We start from the raw sequence: 17,744 nt of genomic DNA, 5'->3' as shown, positions 1-17,744 counted from the left end.
ACTACATGCTCACCTCCTCAAGGAGGCTTGAAGGATTGCACCTGAACCTTCAGAACATCATCGATACTCCTTCTTCTCCACCCCAGGCCACCAATGACTTTGCTCTTATCACTCTTCCTCAAGTTTACCAATGGTTTGGAAATTGAGCAGACATACCTTTACAATGATTAGTCATCATCTCTATTAGAATATTCATGGAAATATATTCTTTTCCTGATACTTTTCCAAAATGATGTCACTATGGTAGGTGGCAAATATATCCTCTATGCTAACTCCTGGGGCACAGGTCTCACCATGTTAGTGGCCAGGGCTTCCTGGATGACTCCTGATGACAGCGACACCACCTGCTCCTCTCCAAGGTTATTTTCAACTTCTCTGATGGACTGCAACAAGCTGTCCAGGCTTTCCTGGACACTCTGAGACTGGGCAATTGCCTTCTGCAGCAGAGCAGAACGCTCCGCCAGGCTGCTGAAGAGGCGTTGGAAACGGCTGAGTATGGCATCTGGAAAATCAAAGCCATGACAAGAAAAAGTGGAGACAATTTTTCTGTTGCACTTTTTAAAAAATGTATTTAAATTGTACATGTTAGTTATTATAACAATGGACATCAAGGCAAACAGAATAAGCTTAAATATATCACTATTTGAACCAAACTCAATAAGCATTGTATATTTAGCACGGAGTTGGTGAGGGACAGGGAGGCCTGGTGTGCTGTGATTCATAGGGTCACAAAGAGTCAGACACGACTGAGCGACTGAACTGAAGTGCCAAAAATTGTGCTCAGTGCTGAGGACTGAAGATTATTATGATAAAGTCCCTGCCTTCCACAAACCTTAAAACTCTAAAAGAGAGTGTAGGTAGTGGAAGGCATATCAATTAACCATAAAAATAAAATCACAAGTGCTGTATTGGTACTAGGAGTACTGTACTAGAGAAGCCAGAAGGAAAAGTTATTTCTTATCTTTTACTTCTTGGGGGTGGGGGGTGGGGGTGGTGTCAGGAGTTTACCAAGGAAGTAACTTCCTGGTTACATCTAGAAGCAGGAACAAGATTTCATCACGCCCAGTAAGCACTTGATAAAAGTTAGCAGCTAAGAAACAGGACAAACTTCAGGGGGAAAGCAAAGAGGAAATGACTAGCTCATTTGGGAAAGGAAGGAAGTCGGGTGTGACAGGAAGGCGAATGTCTGTGGAAAAAGGGTTGAGGCAGGCCACGAAGGCCTCCTATGGTGGGAGATTCAAGTGCATCAGAGGGTGAGCTCTCCGTGCTTGGATCCGCAGCTCCTCGCCAGCAGCACAGATGCCTGTAGAGCACAGTGCGATATCACAGAACAGAGGGACACACTTGGAGGCGGGGGAGCACACTGGCCTTTGCTGTTTCATACCTGTAGTTTCCTGAACATGCCTGCGGTCTGGGGCTGGCTCCCCTTCAATTTCCATGAGGTCATGAGCTACTTTTTGGAGTTTTTCTACAGGTACTTGGTGCTCAGCCAATTCCTCCTGCAACTGCTGCTTGTCCATGAAAAAGGACAAAAGAAAACCATTAGAGTGAAATAATCAAAGCTGGTTTCTAAGGATTGAGGGCTACTGGGCAGCTCTGTAGAATAATCCTGTTTATCCACAGCCACAGACGTCAGAATATAGTGTTTAGGAATCAGATCTCGTCCAAGGCATCCCGACCCCTGCCTTTCACCTCTGCAAGCACTTGCTTTGCTTTGGGGGCACTCTGAGCGGTGTGGAATAAGAACCTGTGCCTTGGCTCACCTTTGTGGTTGCAAACTGCTGTTGCAGGACCCCAGGGTCAGAAGCAACTGTATCTGAGAGGAGCTTCTTCACACTGGCCTCGCAAGCTTTCATCCAGGCCTGCAGGCTGTCAGCGCTGCTCTGGAACTGCTGATACTGGCCTAGCAGCATGTTCAGGTGAGCGCCCAGGCTTGTACACTGTGCCAGAAAAAGAAGGGAAAGCAGACCAAAGCAGGTCAGGCCAGAGGCAGCAGCCTCCCAGGCAAGTCCAAAGAGGCCTGGCTGTGCTCCAGGGGCCTGACTGTGACTGCAGACAAGGGTAGGTTAGCCTCCCAGGTAGACAGGCGTAACCATTTTCTACAAGTGGGTCCTGATTGTTTGATCCATACTATCCACCCCAACTTTACTATACACGGGGGAAGACTCAGTGAGCTGTATGACAGGCTACCGATGAAATACACATCAAGCTGCAGGCAAAGGTGGGGATCAAAGGTAAAAAACATTTTCCCTTTGGGAGCATTAAAGATGTTGGCAAAAACATAAGACAGGTAAAAAGAACTAAGTGGATTCTGTATTTTGGGAACTAAAGAAGTTCTTTGATAGGAAGATTAAGCTTTACCCCAAATGTTCTGTCCAGGAATGAAGACTATGTATTTGGTTTAAGTTTCCCTGTGCTCTGTCTCTTGGGAGTCCATGCCTGCTGGTCAAGATACAGGGAGGTGATCACTCCCACCTTCACCACCGGAGTGAGACCCCTAGATAGTGTTCAGGTCGAGCATAAGCCCCTGGGCCCCACATTTTTTTTCCCCCAGAGGCTCATAAAGACATTCTGCAAATCCACTTGCTCACTGTGTCCTGATGTTCTTACTGTAAGCCCCAGAAACCACCCACGGTTGTGAGGGCTGCCAGGACTGTTGCACCGGGGCCACCAGATCCCTCTCCCACACCTTTGAATGGAGAGCGCTGTATCTGTCTGTTGCATCTTTCAGCTTGTCCTTCACTAAGGTTCCAGTTGCTGATGCTTCTCTGCCATCCTCGAGGCTGTTTTCTGTGTCCAAGACCTTCTGTCCTGAGATAGTCACAAATCTTAAGTCTCCTTTGTGGGAAATGACATCCTCTGAGAAGCTCCCCTGCCGCTTCAGCAGGGCGGGAAGGGCCTCGGGGCTGCTGCCTCCCCGATGCATGCTCTCCAGCTCTTTCTCGGACCGCTCGAGCCAGTTCTCAAACTCTCGATGGTCCTGCAGAAACTTCTGCAGCTCGTCCCGCAGTGTCTGCACCTGCTTCAGTCCCGCCTCCGACTGGGCCAGGGAAGTCGCATACTGCTCCTTCAGCTCTCCGAGCTTCTCTTGCAGCAGCTGTTGTTCCTCGGGTGTGAGGCTGTGGCCGTGCTGGTCCAGGAAGGCCTGGGCTGACTGCGTGGCCAGGATGAAATTCTGCTGCTGAGACAGCAATTCTTGGTGACGAGCCTGGCAAAAAAATCCCCCCAAACAAAGGACTATCAGTAGGGACATCACAATGACTTGGTATGTCTACAGCCGGAAGGAGGGAGAGATCTCAACAGGCCACTTTTCCAGCTGCTCTGCTGCTGCTGCTGCTAAGTCACTTCAGTCATGTCCGACTCCGTGTGACCCCATAGACGGAAGCCCACCAGGCTCCCCCGTCCCTGGGATTCTCCAGGCAAGAACACTGGAGTGGGTTGCCATTTCCTTCTCCAATGTGTGAAAGTGAAAAGTGAAAGTGAAGTCGCTCAGTCGTGTCTGACCCTTAGCAACCCCAGGGACTGCAGCCTACCAGGCTCCTCCATCCATGGGATTTTCTAGGCAAGAGTACTGGAGTGGCTTGCCATTGCCTTCTCCGTTTCCAGCTGCTCAGATATCACCAATCTTTCTGACTTGCTAGGTATTATGCCATATGCTAATCCCAGGTGAACTGATTTACCTAGGATCTGACAGCTGTCACGTGTTATTTCATCTGACTTGCGCCACCATCTGCAGTGCAGGTGGACTATATAATTCCCGTATCAAAGAGGGGATGAGTGAATGCCAAAAAGGTGCTGTATGTCTTCACAGAGGCCATGTAGATAGTTATGGGACAAAATGTGACTAGAAATGGAGTCTCTTCACTAAACTACCCCAGGTCAAAGACATGGTACAAGTGGCCAGCTAAAACGACCCACATTGATGGGACGAAGTAAGCAATCTTCACAAGTCATACATGTGACAGCATAAAATAGGTCATCTGCACGTGCTAAGCTGTGAAACACGTAACTCATATATCCTTGAAGAGTGTTCCTACTAGAAATATCTTGGGAAACTAGTTTTTCAGGTAAACTGTTCGTACATTAGTAAGAATAAACTGTACTTCTGCACAGTACAGACGTGCAGGTAGTCTGTACTTTGAGCTATGCTTGTGTGCGGACCTGTGGACCTTTTCTCTATTTAAAAAATGTAACATAAATTCTTTTGAGGACAGTTGTGGTTGCTTTGTTTTGTTCCTAAAATGTTCTTCCCAAGGCTAACAGAAGACAGGGGGTGCTTAGGAAGTGTTCTTGACTATCTGTACTGTGAATGCAACTCCCTAGAGAAGGACAATGGCAACCTGATAGCTTCAGCTTCTCATGCCATCTCAGGGAAGCTGGGGTGACAAATATCTCTGGCTGAAAGAGAAGGAGGGGGCAGCACGACGACAGCTTGTCTGTATACCACAAGATGACCCCACGCTTATCCACCCAAGGTAAGGTGGCTCCCTTCCTAGCTAGGATGGAGCTGCCAGCAAGCAGTATCAGGAAGCCCCTGTGACAGCAGGACCATTTCTGCTCTGTGCTAAGACTGCCATGGCTTTAGGGTACACACTACGATGGATCTGCCAAGCGCAGGAAGTAGCTCGCAAGAGGCAGAAATTCTATGAATACAAAATAAGGCAATGGCCCGCACAGGCTGTTCAACAGAAGCACTCCAGCTAAGCCAATTTTATTTGCTATAAAGGTGTCACTAACATATGTGACCCATGTGTTTTCTAAGTTCCCTAAATATATAATAGTCTTTTGATCATGTACTACAATATGCCTGCACATGCCAGTTAATATCTTGGAGATGATGAATCTGGTTGGTTTACTGGTTTACCTCCAATGCCTGTCTTACAGCGGGTTCTTGATAACTGCTAAATGAATAAATGAAAAGAGAAAAGTAAGAAATGATTTCTTGAGAGCATCAGGGAACCATTAAAAGAGTTAAGCAGAAAGAGAGCATTTAAGAAAGCGCACTTAGTAGTGTGGGAATGGACTTAAGGGTAAAAGTCAAGAGGCAAGGAAACCAATAGAAGCTACCATAACACAAGGGAAAGCGGATAGTAGTCTGAACTGCAATAATACCTCGATGGAGATAAAAAGTGTGATGTCTTTAAGAGATGTAAGAAGTACGGGATTTGAGGACTGATTCAAAGTGGGAGAGGGAGGGAGGGAAAGGAATGTAGGGTGATGTTTTAGTCCAGGCAAGTGAGTGGGAATTTAGGAAGGAGAACATGTTCGTTGGGGGAGAGGTACTTTAGAAAACAGGAGGTCCATTTCTCAGGTTGAGGTGCTTGTGGTTCCAAGCTGCAAACAGAGAGAAGGATTTATACACTCAGGACAGGCATTTAGGCTGAAGACAAATAAATACGTGGAGATCACTAGTACAAACAGGAAGTGAAGTGTCATGGATGGATGAGATTACCTAAGCAAACTATATACTAAAAGATTAGGATGAGACCTAGGCTACAACTTGAAAGTGCATCAGTGTGTTTCAGAAGCTGGCCAGAGGAAAGAGAGGAGAATTATCAGGGAAGACAGTGCTATGGAAACAAGAGGGAAACTATCTCCAGGGGAGTGGTCAAGGGTGTAAGGCTGCTGAGAAATCAGAGATATGAACTGAGAAGTTCTCATTGGATTTAGGGCAGGAGGTTATGGTGACTTGCCCAGGGCAGGAGAGATTCACCCAGCATTGTGAGAACAAGCTAACATGCTCACCTTCAACTTCTCACACTGCTTGTCCAGCTTCAATGGGGCTTCATGCAGCCCTGTGTGACCATCAGTGGTATCCAAGGCTCCTTTCTCCAGGTTGCCTGAGAGCTGCTCCATCTGTCCTTCCGATGATCCCACTGAGGTCACCCAGTCCAAGAGAGCATCAATCTTCCTCCTGTTCTCTGCCAGTTCCTTTGCTGCTTTACTCTGAAAGCCACAGGGGGAGTCTAGTGAGAAGGCCTTAAATACTCAGCTACCATATAACTAAAGGTTAAGTAAAGGGAAAGATGTTTGGTCAAAAAAAAAAAAAAGAGAGAGAGAAACTCTAAGGCTTGGTATAAACAGTCTTTGCACCCACAAAGAAAAACAAGCATCTTCTACATCTGTTGAAAAATAATCATTTTTAAATGATCCCTAAATTTGATCTATATCTTATCACTTTTAACAAAGGATTTGAATCCCAGGATTTGAAAAGGCTCTATTAAGTGGTGATTTTGTCCTGGCACCCCTCCAGGGTTTAAAGAATCCTTGCTAGGCACGCAGAAGTTATACACGAGGTTCGTAGGATAAAAAAATAGCACAATTACACTCAATTACCTGGCTGCTCTTCCTTAAAGAAATCACAGACTACTCCCACCCTTTCCTCTGCCAAGCAGAGCACTGAATTCTGAAACTTGCCTCTCAAATTCTATTTTCTGAATCTTCAAGTATTTTATTAATAAAACAGGTTATGCTAAGTGATATATACATGTATTTCAGAATACATCTTCAGGTAACGTACTTCTCTTTTCCACATTCTCTACCACCCTCATTAGTGTACAAGTTCACAACCAGACAAAGAACTCTAATTCAATTAGCCAGTGCTAAGTGGAGAAGGGAATGGCAAACCACTTCAGTATTCTTGCCTTGAGAACCCCATGAACAGTATCAAAAGGCAAAATGACAGGATACTGAAAGACGAACTCCCAAGGTCGGTAGGTGCCCAATATGCTACAGGAGATCAGTGGAGAAATAACTCCAGAAAGAATGAAGGGATGGAGCCAAAGCAAAAACAACACCCAGTTGTGGATGTGACTGGTGATAGAAGCAAGGTCCAATGCTGTAAAGAGCAATACTGCATAGGAACCTGGAATGTTAGGTCCATAAAACAAGGCAAATTGGAAGTGGTCAAACAGGAGATGGCAAGAGTGAACATAGACATTCTAGGAATCAGCGAACTAAAATGGACTGGAATGGGTGAATTTAACTCAGATGACCATTATATCTACTACTGTGGGCAGGAATCCCTTAGAAGAAATGGAGTAGCCATCATAGTCAACAAAAGAGTGCAAAATGCAGTACTTGGATGCAATCTTAAAAACGACAGAATGATTTCTGTTCGTTTCCAAAGCAAACCATTCAATATTACAGTAATCCAGGCCTATGCCCCAACCAGTAATGCTAAAGAAGACGAAGTTGAACGGTTCTATGAAGACCTACAAGACCTTTTAGAACTAACACTCAAAAAAGATGTCCTTTTCATTATAGGGGACTGGAATGCAAAAATAGGAAGTCAAGAAACACCTGGAGTAACAGGCAAATTTGGCCTTGGAATACAGAATGAAGCAGGGCAAAGGCTAATAGAGTTCTGCCAAGAGAACGCACTGGTCAAAGCAAACACCCTCTTCCAACAACACAAGAAAAGACTCTACAGATGAACATCACCAGACGATCAACACCGAAATCAGATTGATTATATTCTTTGCAGCCAAAGATGGAGAAGCTCTATACAGTCAGCAAAAACAAGACCATGATCTGTGGCTCAGATCATGAACTCCTTATTGCCAAATTCAGACTGAAATTGCAGAAAGTAGGGAAAACCACTAGACCATTCAGGTATGACCTAAATCAAATTCCTTATGATTATACAGTGGAAGTGACAAATACATTCAAGAGATTAGATCTGACAGAGTGCCTGATGAACTATGAACGGAGATTTGTGACACTGTACAGAAGACAGGGATCAAGACCATCCCCATGGAAAACAAATGCAAAAAAGCAAAATGGCTGTCTGAGGAGGCCTTATAAATAGCTGTGAAAAGAAGAGAAGCGAAAAGGAAAGACATAAGCATCTGAATGCAGAGATCCAAAGAATAGCAAGGAGAGATAAGAAAGCCTTCATCAGCGACCAGTGCAAAGAAATAGAGGAAAACAACAGAATGGGAAAGACTAGAGGTCTCTTCAAGAGAATTAGAGATACTAAGGGAACATTTCATGCAAAGATGGGCTCGATAAAGGACAGAAATGGTATGGACCTAACAGAAGCAGAAGATATTAAGAAGAGGTGGCAAGAATACACAGAAGAACTGTACAAAAAAGATCTTCACAACCCAGATAACCACGATGGTGTGATCACTCACCTAGAGCCAGACATCCTGGAATGAGAAGTCAAGTGGGCCTTAGGAAGCATTACTACAAACAAAGCTAGTGGAGGTGATGGAATTCCTGTTGAGCTATTTCAAATCCTGAAAGATGATGCTGTGAAAGTGCTGCACTCAATATGCCAGCAAATTTGGAAAACTCAGCAGTGGCCACAGGCCTGGAAAAGGTCAGTCTTCATTCCAATCCCAAAGAAAGGCAATGCCAAAGAATGCTCAAACTACTGCACAATTGCACTCATCTCACACGCTAGTAAAGTCAGGCTCAAAATTCTCCAGCTAGGTTTTAGCAATACATGAACCGTGAACTTCCAGATGTTCAAGCAGGTTTTAGAAAAGGCAGAGGAACCAGAGATCAAATTGCCAACGTCCGCTGGATCATGGAGAAAGCAAGAGAGTTCCAGAAAAACATCTATTTATGCTTATTGACTATGGCAAAGCCTTTGACTGTGTGGATCCCAATAAACTGTGGAAAATTCTGAAAGAGATGGGAATACCAGACCACCTGACCTGCCTCTTGAGAAACTTATATGCAGGTCAGGAAACAACAGTTAGAACCGGACATGGAACAACAGACTGGGTTCAAATAGGAAAAGGAGTACGTCAAGGCTATATATTGTCACCCTGCTAACTTAACTTATATGCAGAGTACATCATGAGAAACGCTGGGCTGGAAGACGCACAAGCTGGAATCAAGATTGCTGGGAGAAATATCAGTAACATCGGATATGCAGATGACACCACCTTTATGGCAGAAAGTGAAGAGGAACTAAAAAGCCTCTTGATGAAAGTGAAAGAGGAGAGTGAAAAAGTTGGCTTAAAGCTCAACATTCAGAAAACAAAGATCATGGCATCTGGTCCCATCACTTCATGGCAAATAGATGGGGAAACAGTGGAAACAGTGTCAGACTTTGTTTTTTTGGGCTCCAAAATCACTGCAGATGGTGATTGCAGCCATGAAATTAAAAGACGCTTACTCCTTGGAAGGAAAGTTATGACCAACAGATAGCATATTAAAAAGCAGAGACATTACTTTGACAACAAAGGTCCATCTAGTCAAGGCTATGGTTTTTCCAGTGGTCATGTATGGATGTGAGAGTTGGACTGTGAAGAAAGCTGATCGCCGAAGAATTGATGCTTTTGAACTGTGGTGTTGGAGAAGACTCTTGAGAGTCCCTTGGACTCCAAGGAGATCCAACCAGTCCATTCTAAAGGAGATCAGTCCTGGGTGTTCATTGGAAGGACTAAAGCGGAAACTCCAATACTTTGGTCACCTCATGCAAACAGTTGACTCATTGGAAGACTCTGATGCTGGGAGGGATTGGGGGCAGGAGGAGAAGGGGACAACAGAGGATGAGATGGCTGGAAGGCATCACCGACTTGATGCATACGAGTTTGGGTGAACTCTGGGACATCCTGATGATGGACAGGGAGGCCTGGCGTGCTGTGATTCATGGGGTCGCAAAGAGTCGGACACAACTGAGTGACTGGACTGAACTGAAGTGGGGTACAGAAGACCATGAGACTTCACCTTCTTTTAAATTTATCCCAGTGCCATGATTTCATACTGAAGCTGTAATGGCAGCCTGAAGAGAGCTTGAGGCCCATTAAGACTGCCCAGGTGTCTTCATTAGTACCCTTGGATCACCAGTCTGCTGCTGCTGCTAAGTCGCTTCAGTTGTGTCCGACTCTGTGCGACCCCACAGACGGCAGCCCACCAGGCTCCCCCGTCTCTGGGATTCTCCAGGCAAGAGCGGGTCGCCATTTCCTTCTCCAATGTGTGAAAGTGAAAAGTGAAAGTGAAGTCACTCGGTCATGTCTGACTCGTAGCGACCCCATGGACTGCAGCCTACCAGGCTCCTCCGTCCATGGGATTTTCTAGGCAACAGTACTGGAGTGGCTTGCCATTGCCTTCTCCGTTTACTTGTGTAGGTACCAAAATTTTCTTTTTGAAAAATACCAAGCATCATAGCAGTCCGGCTACCTTTTCAGTCTCCTGCTGTAAGGCTGAGGTCACCACTTCCTCCAGCTCCTTTTGGGCCAGCTTTGTCCTTTCCTGGAGAGCTTCATACTGCTCCTTAGCCTGATGCAGTTTCTCACGGAGAGCTGTCAACTCATCGGGGCTCAGTTTAGTCTGGTTCTCTTCCAGGAACCCTTCAGTGTCTTTGACAACACTGGCAAATGAGGTGGCATGATTCTGAATGTCGTCCTGTAAGTCCTTAACACACGAAAACAGGATAGCAGAGGCTTCAACTTTAGCACTTCTAAGACCTCTCAACAGCACGAGGATGGAATGACTAGAATGACATTATCTGCAACGGACATATGTCCCTGACTATAATTTGCTAGGGTTTATGCCTAAACCAATGTAGATAATAAAATTTTAAATTCTTTTTAATTAAGAAGCTTCTAAAAATATTTAATTTTCCAAGAAAAATTTAAATTTCTAAGAAGATATTTAGTGAAGATATAAAAGGAAAATGCTCACAAATATGACTTTTGTTTTGCAATGACTTATCCTCGAAGAGATCATTCTTCTGTAAAGCAGAGATGACAATGGGACTCTAATACTGTTGAGACCTGGCTGGTTCTTCGTAACTCTCTTGGTTATCACTCCAGAACCTTGATATAGCCTACAAGACCCAGCGTGATCTGGGTCCTCCCTCCTCCCCAGCCTTATCGTTCACTAATCTTCCTTTTGTTGTTTGCAGTACAGTCAAACTAGCTTTTTCCCCAATTCTTTAGTACTGTGCTTGATCCCACCTCCACCTCCAGAATGATGTATAGGCCTCTGCCTGGCGTGTCTTCTTCCTCCTCCCACTCCTTCATGCATCAACCCCTATGTATCCTTCGATTCTCAGTTTAAGTAACACTTCTTTAAAGGAATCTTCTGATATATAAGTCAAGATTGGGTCTGTTATATGTTCTTATGTAACATTTCCTTTATAGATATAATAGTGAATACATTATACGCTCATTTTTGTGATTATCTGTGTAAAGTCTGTCTCTTCCATGACACTGTAACCTTCATAAGAGCAGGGATATTTAACCATTATGTTGCTGGCACTAAGCACTGGGCCTGGCACATAGCAAGCCTTTCTAACGACTTGCTGAAGGAATGAAAAAAGTGAGTTAACTCTTACTGACCTTCAGGTCACTTTGGTTCTTCTGCAAAGCAGAGAGATCCTGCTGGGTGGCTCTACCTTGATGGCCAGCCAATGCTCTTTCTGCCTGTCCCACCCAGCTGCAAAGAGCCTCCAGTTTCTGGTGACAGGTATTTTGTTGTTTCTGCAGGGTCTAATTAAAATAAAAAGGGGCCAAGAGGTAATTAATGATTCTCATTGTATAAATATAAGATAACTCCCTGAAATGTAAAACAGGAAGGTTATATCACAAGGATGGAAAAGTTGGTGGGAGACTAGAGCAGGAAGAGGCACAGAAATCATATTCAGAAAGCTCCCCCATTTGGACAGTCGACTGGTCTGCATCTATGGTCTGAATTACAATTAGGAGTGATTTCAGGTGAGAATGCTCTGAGGTCTTGGTTTGGAAACTCCTTTGCCAGACTGCTTATTATCCATGGAAATGGAGAAGAGAGAGCCTAGATGCTTAAAATCCATAGATGATACTGGGTATGATAATAAATGACAGGTTCTGATCGCTTCTACAGGAACTGGATGATACACTACATATGAAGTCATAATATGGAAAATCAGAAGGACTGGACTAGGAGGAAAATTCAAGAAACTGGATAATTTATAAGCTAATTGAGCTTCTTAATAATTAATCTGACTTTATATAAATCAAATGTCTCACAAATGCAGACACCCATTAAATGGAATGATTACTTGCCAGGCGTGAGGGGCTTGGCTATTTTAAGAAGAGGGGAAGTGCCCAAGAATAGCAATGGGCTCCGTCCTTCAGGTGTCTACACCAACAGCCAAGAGAAAAGCTGGCCCGAGGGGAGAAGGGATTTGCTTCTGTGCCTGATCCTTTTCCAGACCTCTCAGTCACATTACACTGAAGCACCTGATTGAGCAATTGAGCATGATGTGTTCTCCTGATCATCCTTCTAAGACCATTTTCCCACCAGTTTCTACCTTCTGATGGCATTTTGAGTCACCTGCACTTACAAACAGGTGCCTAAATTGGCCCTCTCTCCCCCGCTTTAGGACAAATAGAAAGGCTCTAGAAGAGAATTCCTAAGAGCTCTTCAGCTGTAAAACGGGATCTTCATGGGTTAGGATGGGTGCAGACTGAATCTGAAAAAAGCAAAGCAAACAAGTTAACACATAGACAAACACATGCATTCAGGGCAACTATAGAGAGAAGCAGAGCATTTCTGACAATAACAAGGTTAATAAATGTCGTGGAATTAATTACACGCTTAAAGAGAATGTTCACATGCAACTGGACTATCTTCTGCAGCTCAGGGGCCTACTCTGGATGTGGGCTGTATCCTACGGTGGCGCAGACCTTTGCTATTACATTAATTATCCATAAGCTACACCGAGCTGTATAAAATCCAAGTGAGGACACTGCAAATTTCCAGATTTAGAAGGTAATCTATCCTATTTCATTACTATCTTACTTCAATTTTAATATAGCTGAAACAACTAAGCAGTAACAAGGGACATACAGACTTCACTAAATATCCTTTAAGCCTGACTCAAAAGCTCAATTCTACTATGCACAATATTTAATAAAAGAGACACTGAGACAGTTTTACTGGTGATAACAATTCTAATACTATCTTGTTGAATTTCAAGTTATTATTCATATAGAAGAATGGCATAAGCATCATTCTTGGTATTCCAAGGTTACGATGTTATCATGCAATTATATTGAGTTCTACAAGAAGACGGTTGTGATAGAAGGTGGTAAGATGATTAATCTCCTGGATTCCTGCAAAGTTTATCAATAGTGCTTCTACACACAGTTTTCCACAACTGAATAAGCACTAGATACAACAGTGTAAAGAAAGGTGCTAGAAAACAATAATTTTCAAAGGTACTAAAGAATTAACATGATTATGATAAAAATCTTTTTGTCAGCTGTCTGAAGGTGGTCAAGGAATCTTACTGTTAATCATCTGAAAAGCCCCAGAATAAAACTAACTTCAGGACCGTTCTTCTCAAGAGCTCAGAGTATCTAACTGCTCCTAACAGCCCTCAAAAGAATACTGAGGGAAAGTAGGGGAAATAAGGTCTGGGGATAAAATTCTCATTTGAAAGTCAGAGACAATGAGACACAGTTACAGTAGAGTCTAACTAAGAAGAAAACACCTTGCACATGCATACACACGTAAACACACATATTCTCTCACACGCATACATAAAACCAAAAACACAGCAAGAAAGACAGTCAAAACAGCTGTCTCCGGGACCAGAACCAAACTGGCCAGGACCAATCAAAACTGGTAAACGCAGGCTCCTGGAATCATGACAGATGGAGCCTGGCCAGAGAACCCAAAGACAGAGGACATCCTGGGGACCAACTGAGTCCAGCCTCTGGTTCAGTCTGACCTTGACCTGGGCAGCCTGCTCCATTTGTTGAAGACGGTCCTGCAAGGCATCCCCCTGAGCTGTAGTCTCTTCTACAAGGTCCTGGAAGGACCTCTGCAGTTCATTCAGAAGCCTCAGCATCTGCCGGTTTTGCTGAGGAGACAAGTCCTGGGCATGCTCGGAAATCAAGAACTGAATATCAAAGGCAAGTGCATCCAGTTGAGATTTCCTCTCAGCTATGGGCTGTTTCAAGTCCTAAGGGAAATGAGGAAAGGAAGGAAAGAGAAAAGAAACTTCTCATTCACTATAGAAGCGAAACTGTTGGTTCTAATCAAAGAATCAACATAATCAAACAGAGGTTAATTTCCTGTATTTTTAAAAGTGACACTGATTATTTCTACGGCCAACCCACAATGGAAGTCTCTCTCACTTCTGGCCTCTCCAGAGTCCTCACATTTTATAGCTAGGCTTCTTTTAACTATAATTAAAGGAACAGTAAATTAAATCAACCACTGATTTCTAAATGCACTACACTTTCCATTATTTATATCAGCAATATTATAGCACTGCTAATCCCAAGTATCTGTGAAAAAATGCTATACTTTGGAAAGTATAGCATGAATTTTTGGTCTGAGATAGATCTAATTGTATTTTATTAGGTCCAAATAACTATTTGTATTTGTCTAGCCCTGAGATACTGGTAAGCCAGAAATGAGAAAATATTCAATTTCTTAGTGGTTCACTAAAATTTGACTTTTAAATAGTTATACATGTTATACATTTAAAACTACAAAAATGTTAAACATGTTATACATTTTAAAACTGTAAAGGATTACAGTCAGATAAAGCAGTAAAAAACTGCCTAAATACTAGAATTTATCTGCTTTAAGACAATTAAAAAGCATGCAGTATTCCCACAAACTTTTAGTAATCATTACCCACATTATACTGGATGCAATTAAAAAACCATTAAAAAAAACATAAAAACAAGTAAGCTATCTGCATGTCTATCACTTTGAAATTGGGAATAGTCAGCAATCCTGCAAAGTAGACTTGGAGGAGGACTACTTGCATATTTATCATATGACTATACTTTCTTTGTCTGTGAACACATGGATTTGGGAAACTCACTAGGAAAATGAGGCTAAGACTGTGCTTCTCTTCCCATAATGGAATTCATATAATTTATAACTAGGCAAGGACACCAATATAGGAGGTGCTCTGTGTTTTTATATTTCATACTATGTCATAGGAATTTTTCTCATCCTTGCTTCTTTCAAAACTCTTGTCAGTGAACAAAGTTTGCGACTCATTCCTCCATCGGTGTATTTGGATTAAAGGGTATGAAAGAAGAAGGCAGGTCAACTTTTGCAAGATAAAGAGGGGCAAGGATGCATACGAGGGAAACCTGACCATAGACAACATTTAGGTCTGTACCTCCTAAGACTGGGGAAAAGGAAGAGGCTGGAATAGGAGAGAACATCTCTAGTTCTGCTCTGACTTCAGAAAGAATTTGAGAGAAATAGCTATAGCAGAGGGTGGATAAACCAATGTAAGCATTATCTGATACTATGTTAAGTATAATTCAAAAGAAACAACAGTGTTGGGGGCAGGAGAATCCTCAGCTCAAATATATCTCAGAATCTTTTTCTCTCACTGACTTACAAAAAAAATCAATTAACTTGGAGTTTAACAAGAAGAAAACCATCTCTCAAGATGAGGGGTTGGTCATCTACACTCCCCAAGCCAGACCTACCTGTCATCTGGTTCTGTAAATAAAGTTTTACCACAACATGTCTACAACTATTTGATTATATGCTGTGTATGGTTGCTTTCATGTTCCTACAGCAGAGATGAACAATTGCCATGGAATCAGATCACCTGCAAGACCTAAAATATTTACTATCTGGCCCTCTACAGGAAAAGTTTGCAAAGACTTTTTATTTCTCAAATGGAAAGTCAGACTTTCTAAGAAAGGCAAGTACAGATACTGGTCTGCCTAGCAGAGACATAAAATTAATACAACACAAAAGGGCAAATAAAACATGCTTGAGAGCTGGTGTTGCGCTCACCTCACACCGTTGGAGGCAGTGAATCAGGCTGTCAGCATCTGTTTCACTGTCATATTCCTTGCTGTTCAGAATAACATGGGTATTGCCAACCCAGGCTCTCAGATCTTGAAGTCTGCCTTCTAGCTGTTCATACTGATTTAACACTCTAGTCTAAGAAATAAATCACAAGTTAGATGATAAAACTCTCCAAGCCTGCCCAGACTCTGTGAGCCTTTATAAATAAAAACAAGAAGCTACCTTCTGTACTTCCAAGGCACTCTGGAGGTGGAGCAGTCTGGAACCCCAGGTGTCACTCACAGAGCTGAGGGACTTTTGAAGATTCTTGGCATCTTTTTCTAGTGCCTTTAGCAGTTGAGCTGGGACTTCTTGAGGCTGGCTGATGATAATCTGATCCACACACTCCAATTCCTGGCTCACCACTGTGGACAGATCCTTTAGCTCCTTGTCTAATACCTGAGGGCATAAACTGGAGTTATCTCCAAAATCGAGACTAGAAATCTTGCTGTCTTAGAATCAGCTATAAACACATGATTCTGTCACCTCCTGTTTCCACAGGCTTTAGGGCCTATAAAATGTTTTTATAGACATTCATTAGTTTTTCTATTGTTCTCATAAGCAATCATTCTTGAGGAGGCAGAGCAGACATCATAATTCTGAATTTATAGGACAGATGCCTCAGTGCTTAAAAATGTGAATTTGTTTTTCCCTGAGGTCACCCAACTGATAAGCAATAGAGCCCAGACTTGCAATCAGGTTTTCTAACTCAGGGCAATGCTTTTTGCCCTACAACTTGCTACGTCATTATGCTTTAAATAATGTGATGCAATATACAAGTCAACCAGAGGACAACTCTTTCACTCCGAAGTTCAAGCGAGTAGAACCAAAGAACATAAAATACCCCAAGCCAGCTTTTCCATCCACCTATTGCTCAATATTCTGCTCCTCAGCAGAGAAGCCAGAAACAAGCTGTGGAAGAGCCTGTGAGTTCCTTGGGCATCAGACTCACTGCCCCTTCAGCCATCCTGCCCAAGGCCACCCTCTGGACACTGAGAGAACTGGTGAACCTCTACAATCTCTGCGCTCCTCATGACCCCAACCCTGCGGCAACTCTCAGCCTCCAGCTGCAGTGAAGGAGTTGCTCCTCCTCCCACTCAAGGCTGTCCATGTCTACATCTTTCCATGTCTCAGGGACCTCATTCCATCAGTGATCACTTATTCTCTTCCCTAACTTCAAGTTCTCCATTGGTTCTCTCTCCTCAGCCTAAAATCCACTCCAAACATTCCTCTTCCAGTGCATTTCCTCTAGCTGGTGTCCTACCTCTCTTTCCTTGCTGCACGGCCAAGCTTCTAGAAAGCATGACCTACACTAATTGTCTCCACCTTCCAACATCCTGTTTATTCTCATTGCAACCTGGTTTATATCCCACCACCCAACTGTAACTGTTCTTATCAAGGCGCCCAGTGACTCTCAGGCACTGAATCCCACTTTTAGTCTTTACTGCACTCAGGCCCCCTAGTGTATCTAATACTGCTGACCAGTATCTAATACTGGCCCCTGTCTCTAACACTCCCTTGAGTCTCTTATGCTTTGGTTTCTGTGAGACTAGTACCCCATGCTGTTCTTCATAGATCTCTAATTATAGTTTCTCCAATCTACTTTTTGTCCATTAAATAGCAGTGCTTTTGAACATGTTTTTTTTTCCTTCAGAAGCCTCTCTTGTGGTATCATCTCTACTTTTCCCAAGCTGATGGGCCTGCAGGAAGTCTCTGGGAACCCACCTTGGCCTGACACAGCAGATCCTGTAGCTCTGCCAGGTTGAGCTCTAGAGGTTGAATTTGCTTTGTCCTCATTTCAATGTCCCGTAAAAGTGACAGATAGGATACCAACTTCTCATCATGTTCCAGGCAGAGCTGCCGGGTAAATACATTCTGTGGAGCCAAAAAGAAAACTCACTCAAATCTGACATTCTCCTTTAAGTCTGCCTTTAAAGCAGACAGGGTCATAGAACAGA

General features: G+C 43.4%; 1 protein-coding gene across 18 annotated transcripts in view; it reads right to left on the bottom strand.

Annotated features, from left to right (window-relative positions):
• MACF1 (microtubule actin crosslinking factor 1) overlaps window positions 1–17,744 on the bottom strand; it is a 332,059-nt gene that overhangs the window by 104,553 nt on the left and 209,762 nt on the right. For 13 of the 18 annotated variants that reach the window (XM_088835151.1, XM_088835150.1, XM_088835152.1 and 10 more), the window contains 11 exons: window positions 17,512–17,661; window positions 15,970–16,185; window positions 15,733–15,882; window positions 13,682–13,915; window positions 11,304–11,453; window positions 10,141–10,374; window positions 5,746–5,946; window positions 2,690–3,208; window positions 1,764–1,940; window positions 1,385–1,508; window positions 294–502 (listed from right to left, as the gene is read on the bottom strand). In XM_088835151.1, the coding sequence (XP_088691277.1) occupies window positions 294–502; window positions 1,385–1,508; window positions 1,764–1,940; window positions 2,690–3,208; window positions 5,746–5,946; window positions 10,141–10,374; window positions 11,304–11,453; window positions 13,682–13,915; window positions 15,733–15,882; window positions 15,970–16,185; window positions 17,512–17,661 (2,364 nt within the window). The remainder of the gene's footprint in view (window positions 1–293; window positions 503–1,384; window positions 1,509–1,763; window positions 1,941–2,689; window positions 3,209–5,745; window positions 5,947–10,140; window positions 10,375–11,303; window positions 11,454–13,681; window positions 13,916–15,732; window positions 15,883–15,969; window positions 16,186–17,511; window positions 17,662–17,744) is intronic. The other 5 variants (XM_088835161.1, XM_088835162.1, XM_088835163.1 and 2 more) reach the window with 1 other exon arrangement.

This window comes from Moschus berezovskii, chromosome 4 (assembly GCF_049115385.1).
Source record: "Moschus berezovskii isolate FMDL1 chromosome 4, NW_MosBer_1.0, whole genome shotgun sequence".
Taxonomy (NCBI): domain Eukaryota; kingdom Metazoa; phylum Chordata; class Mammalia; order Artiodactyla; family Moschidae; genus Moschus; species Moschus berezovskii.
The sequence above is the reverse complement of the archived record's forward strand: the minus strand, read 5'-3'. Positions and strand labels throughout refer to the sequence as shown.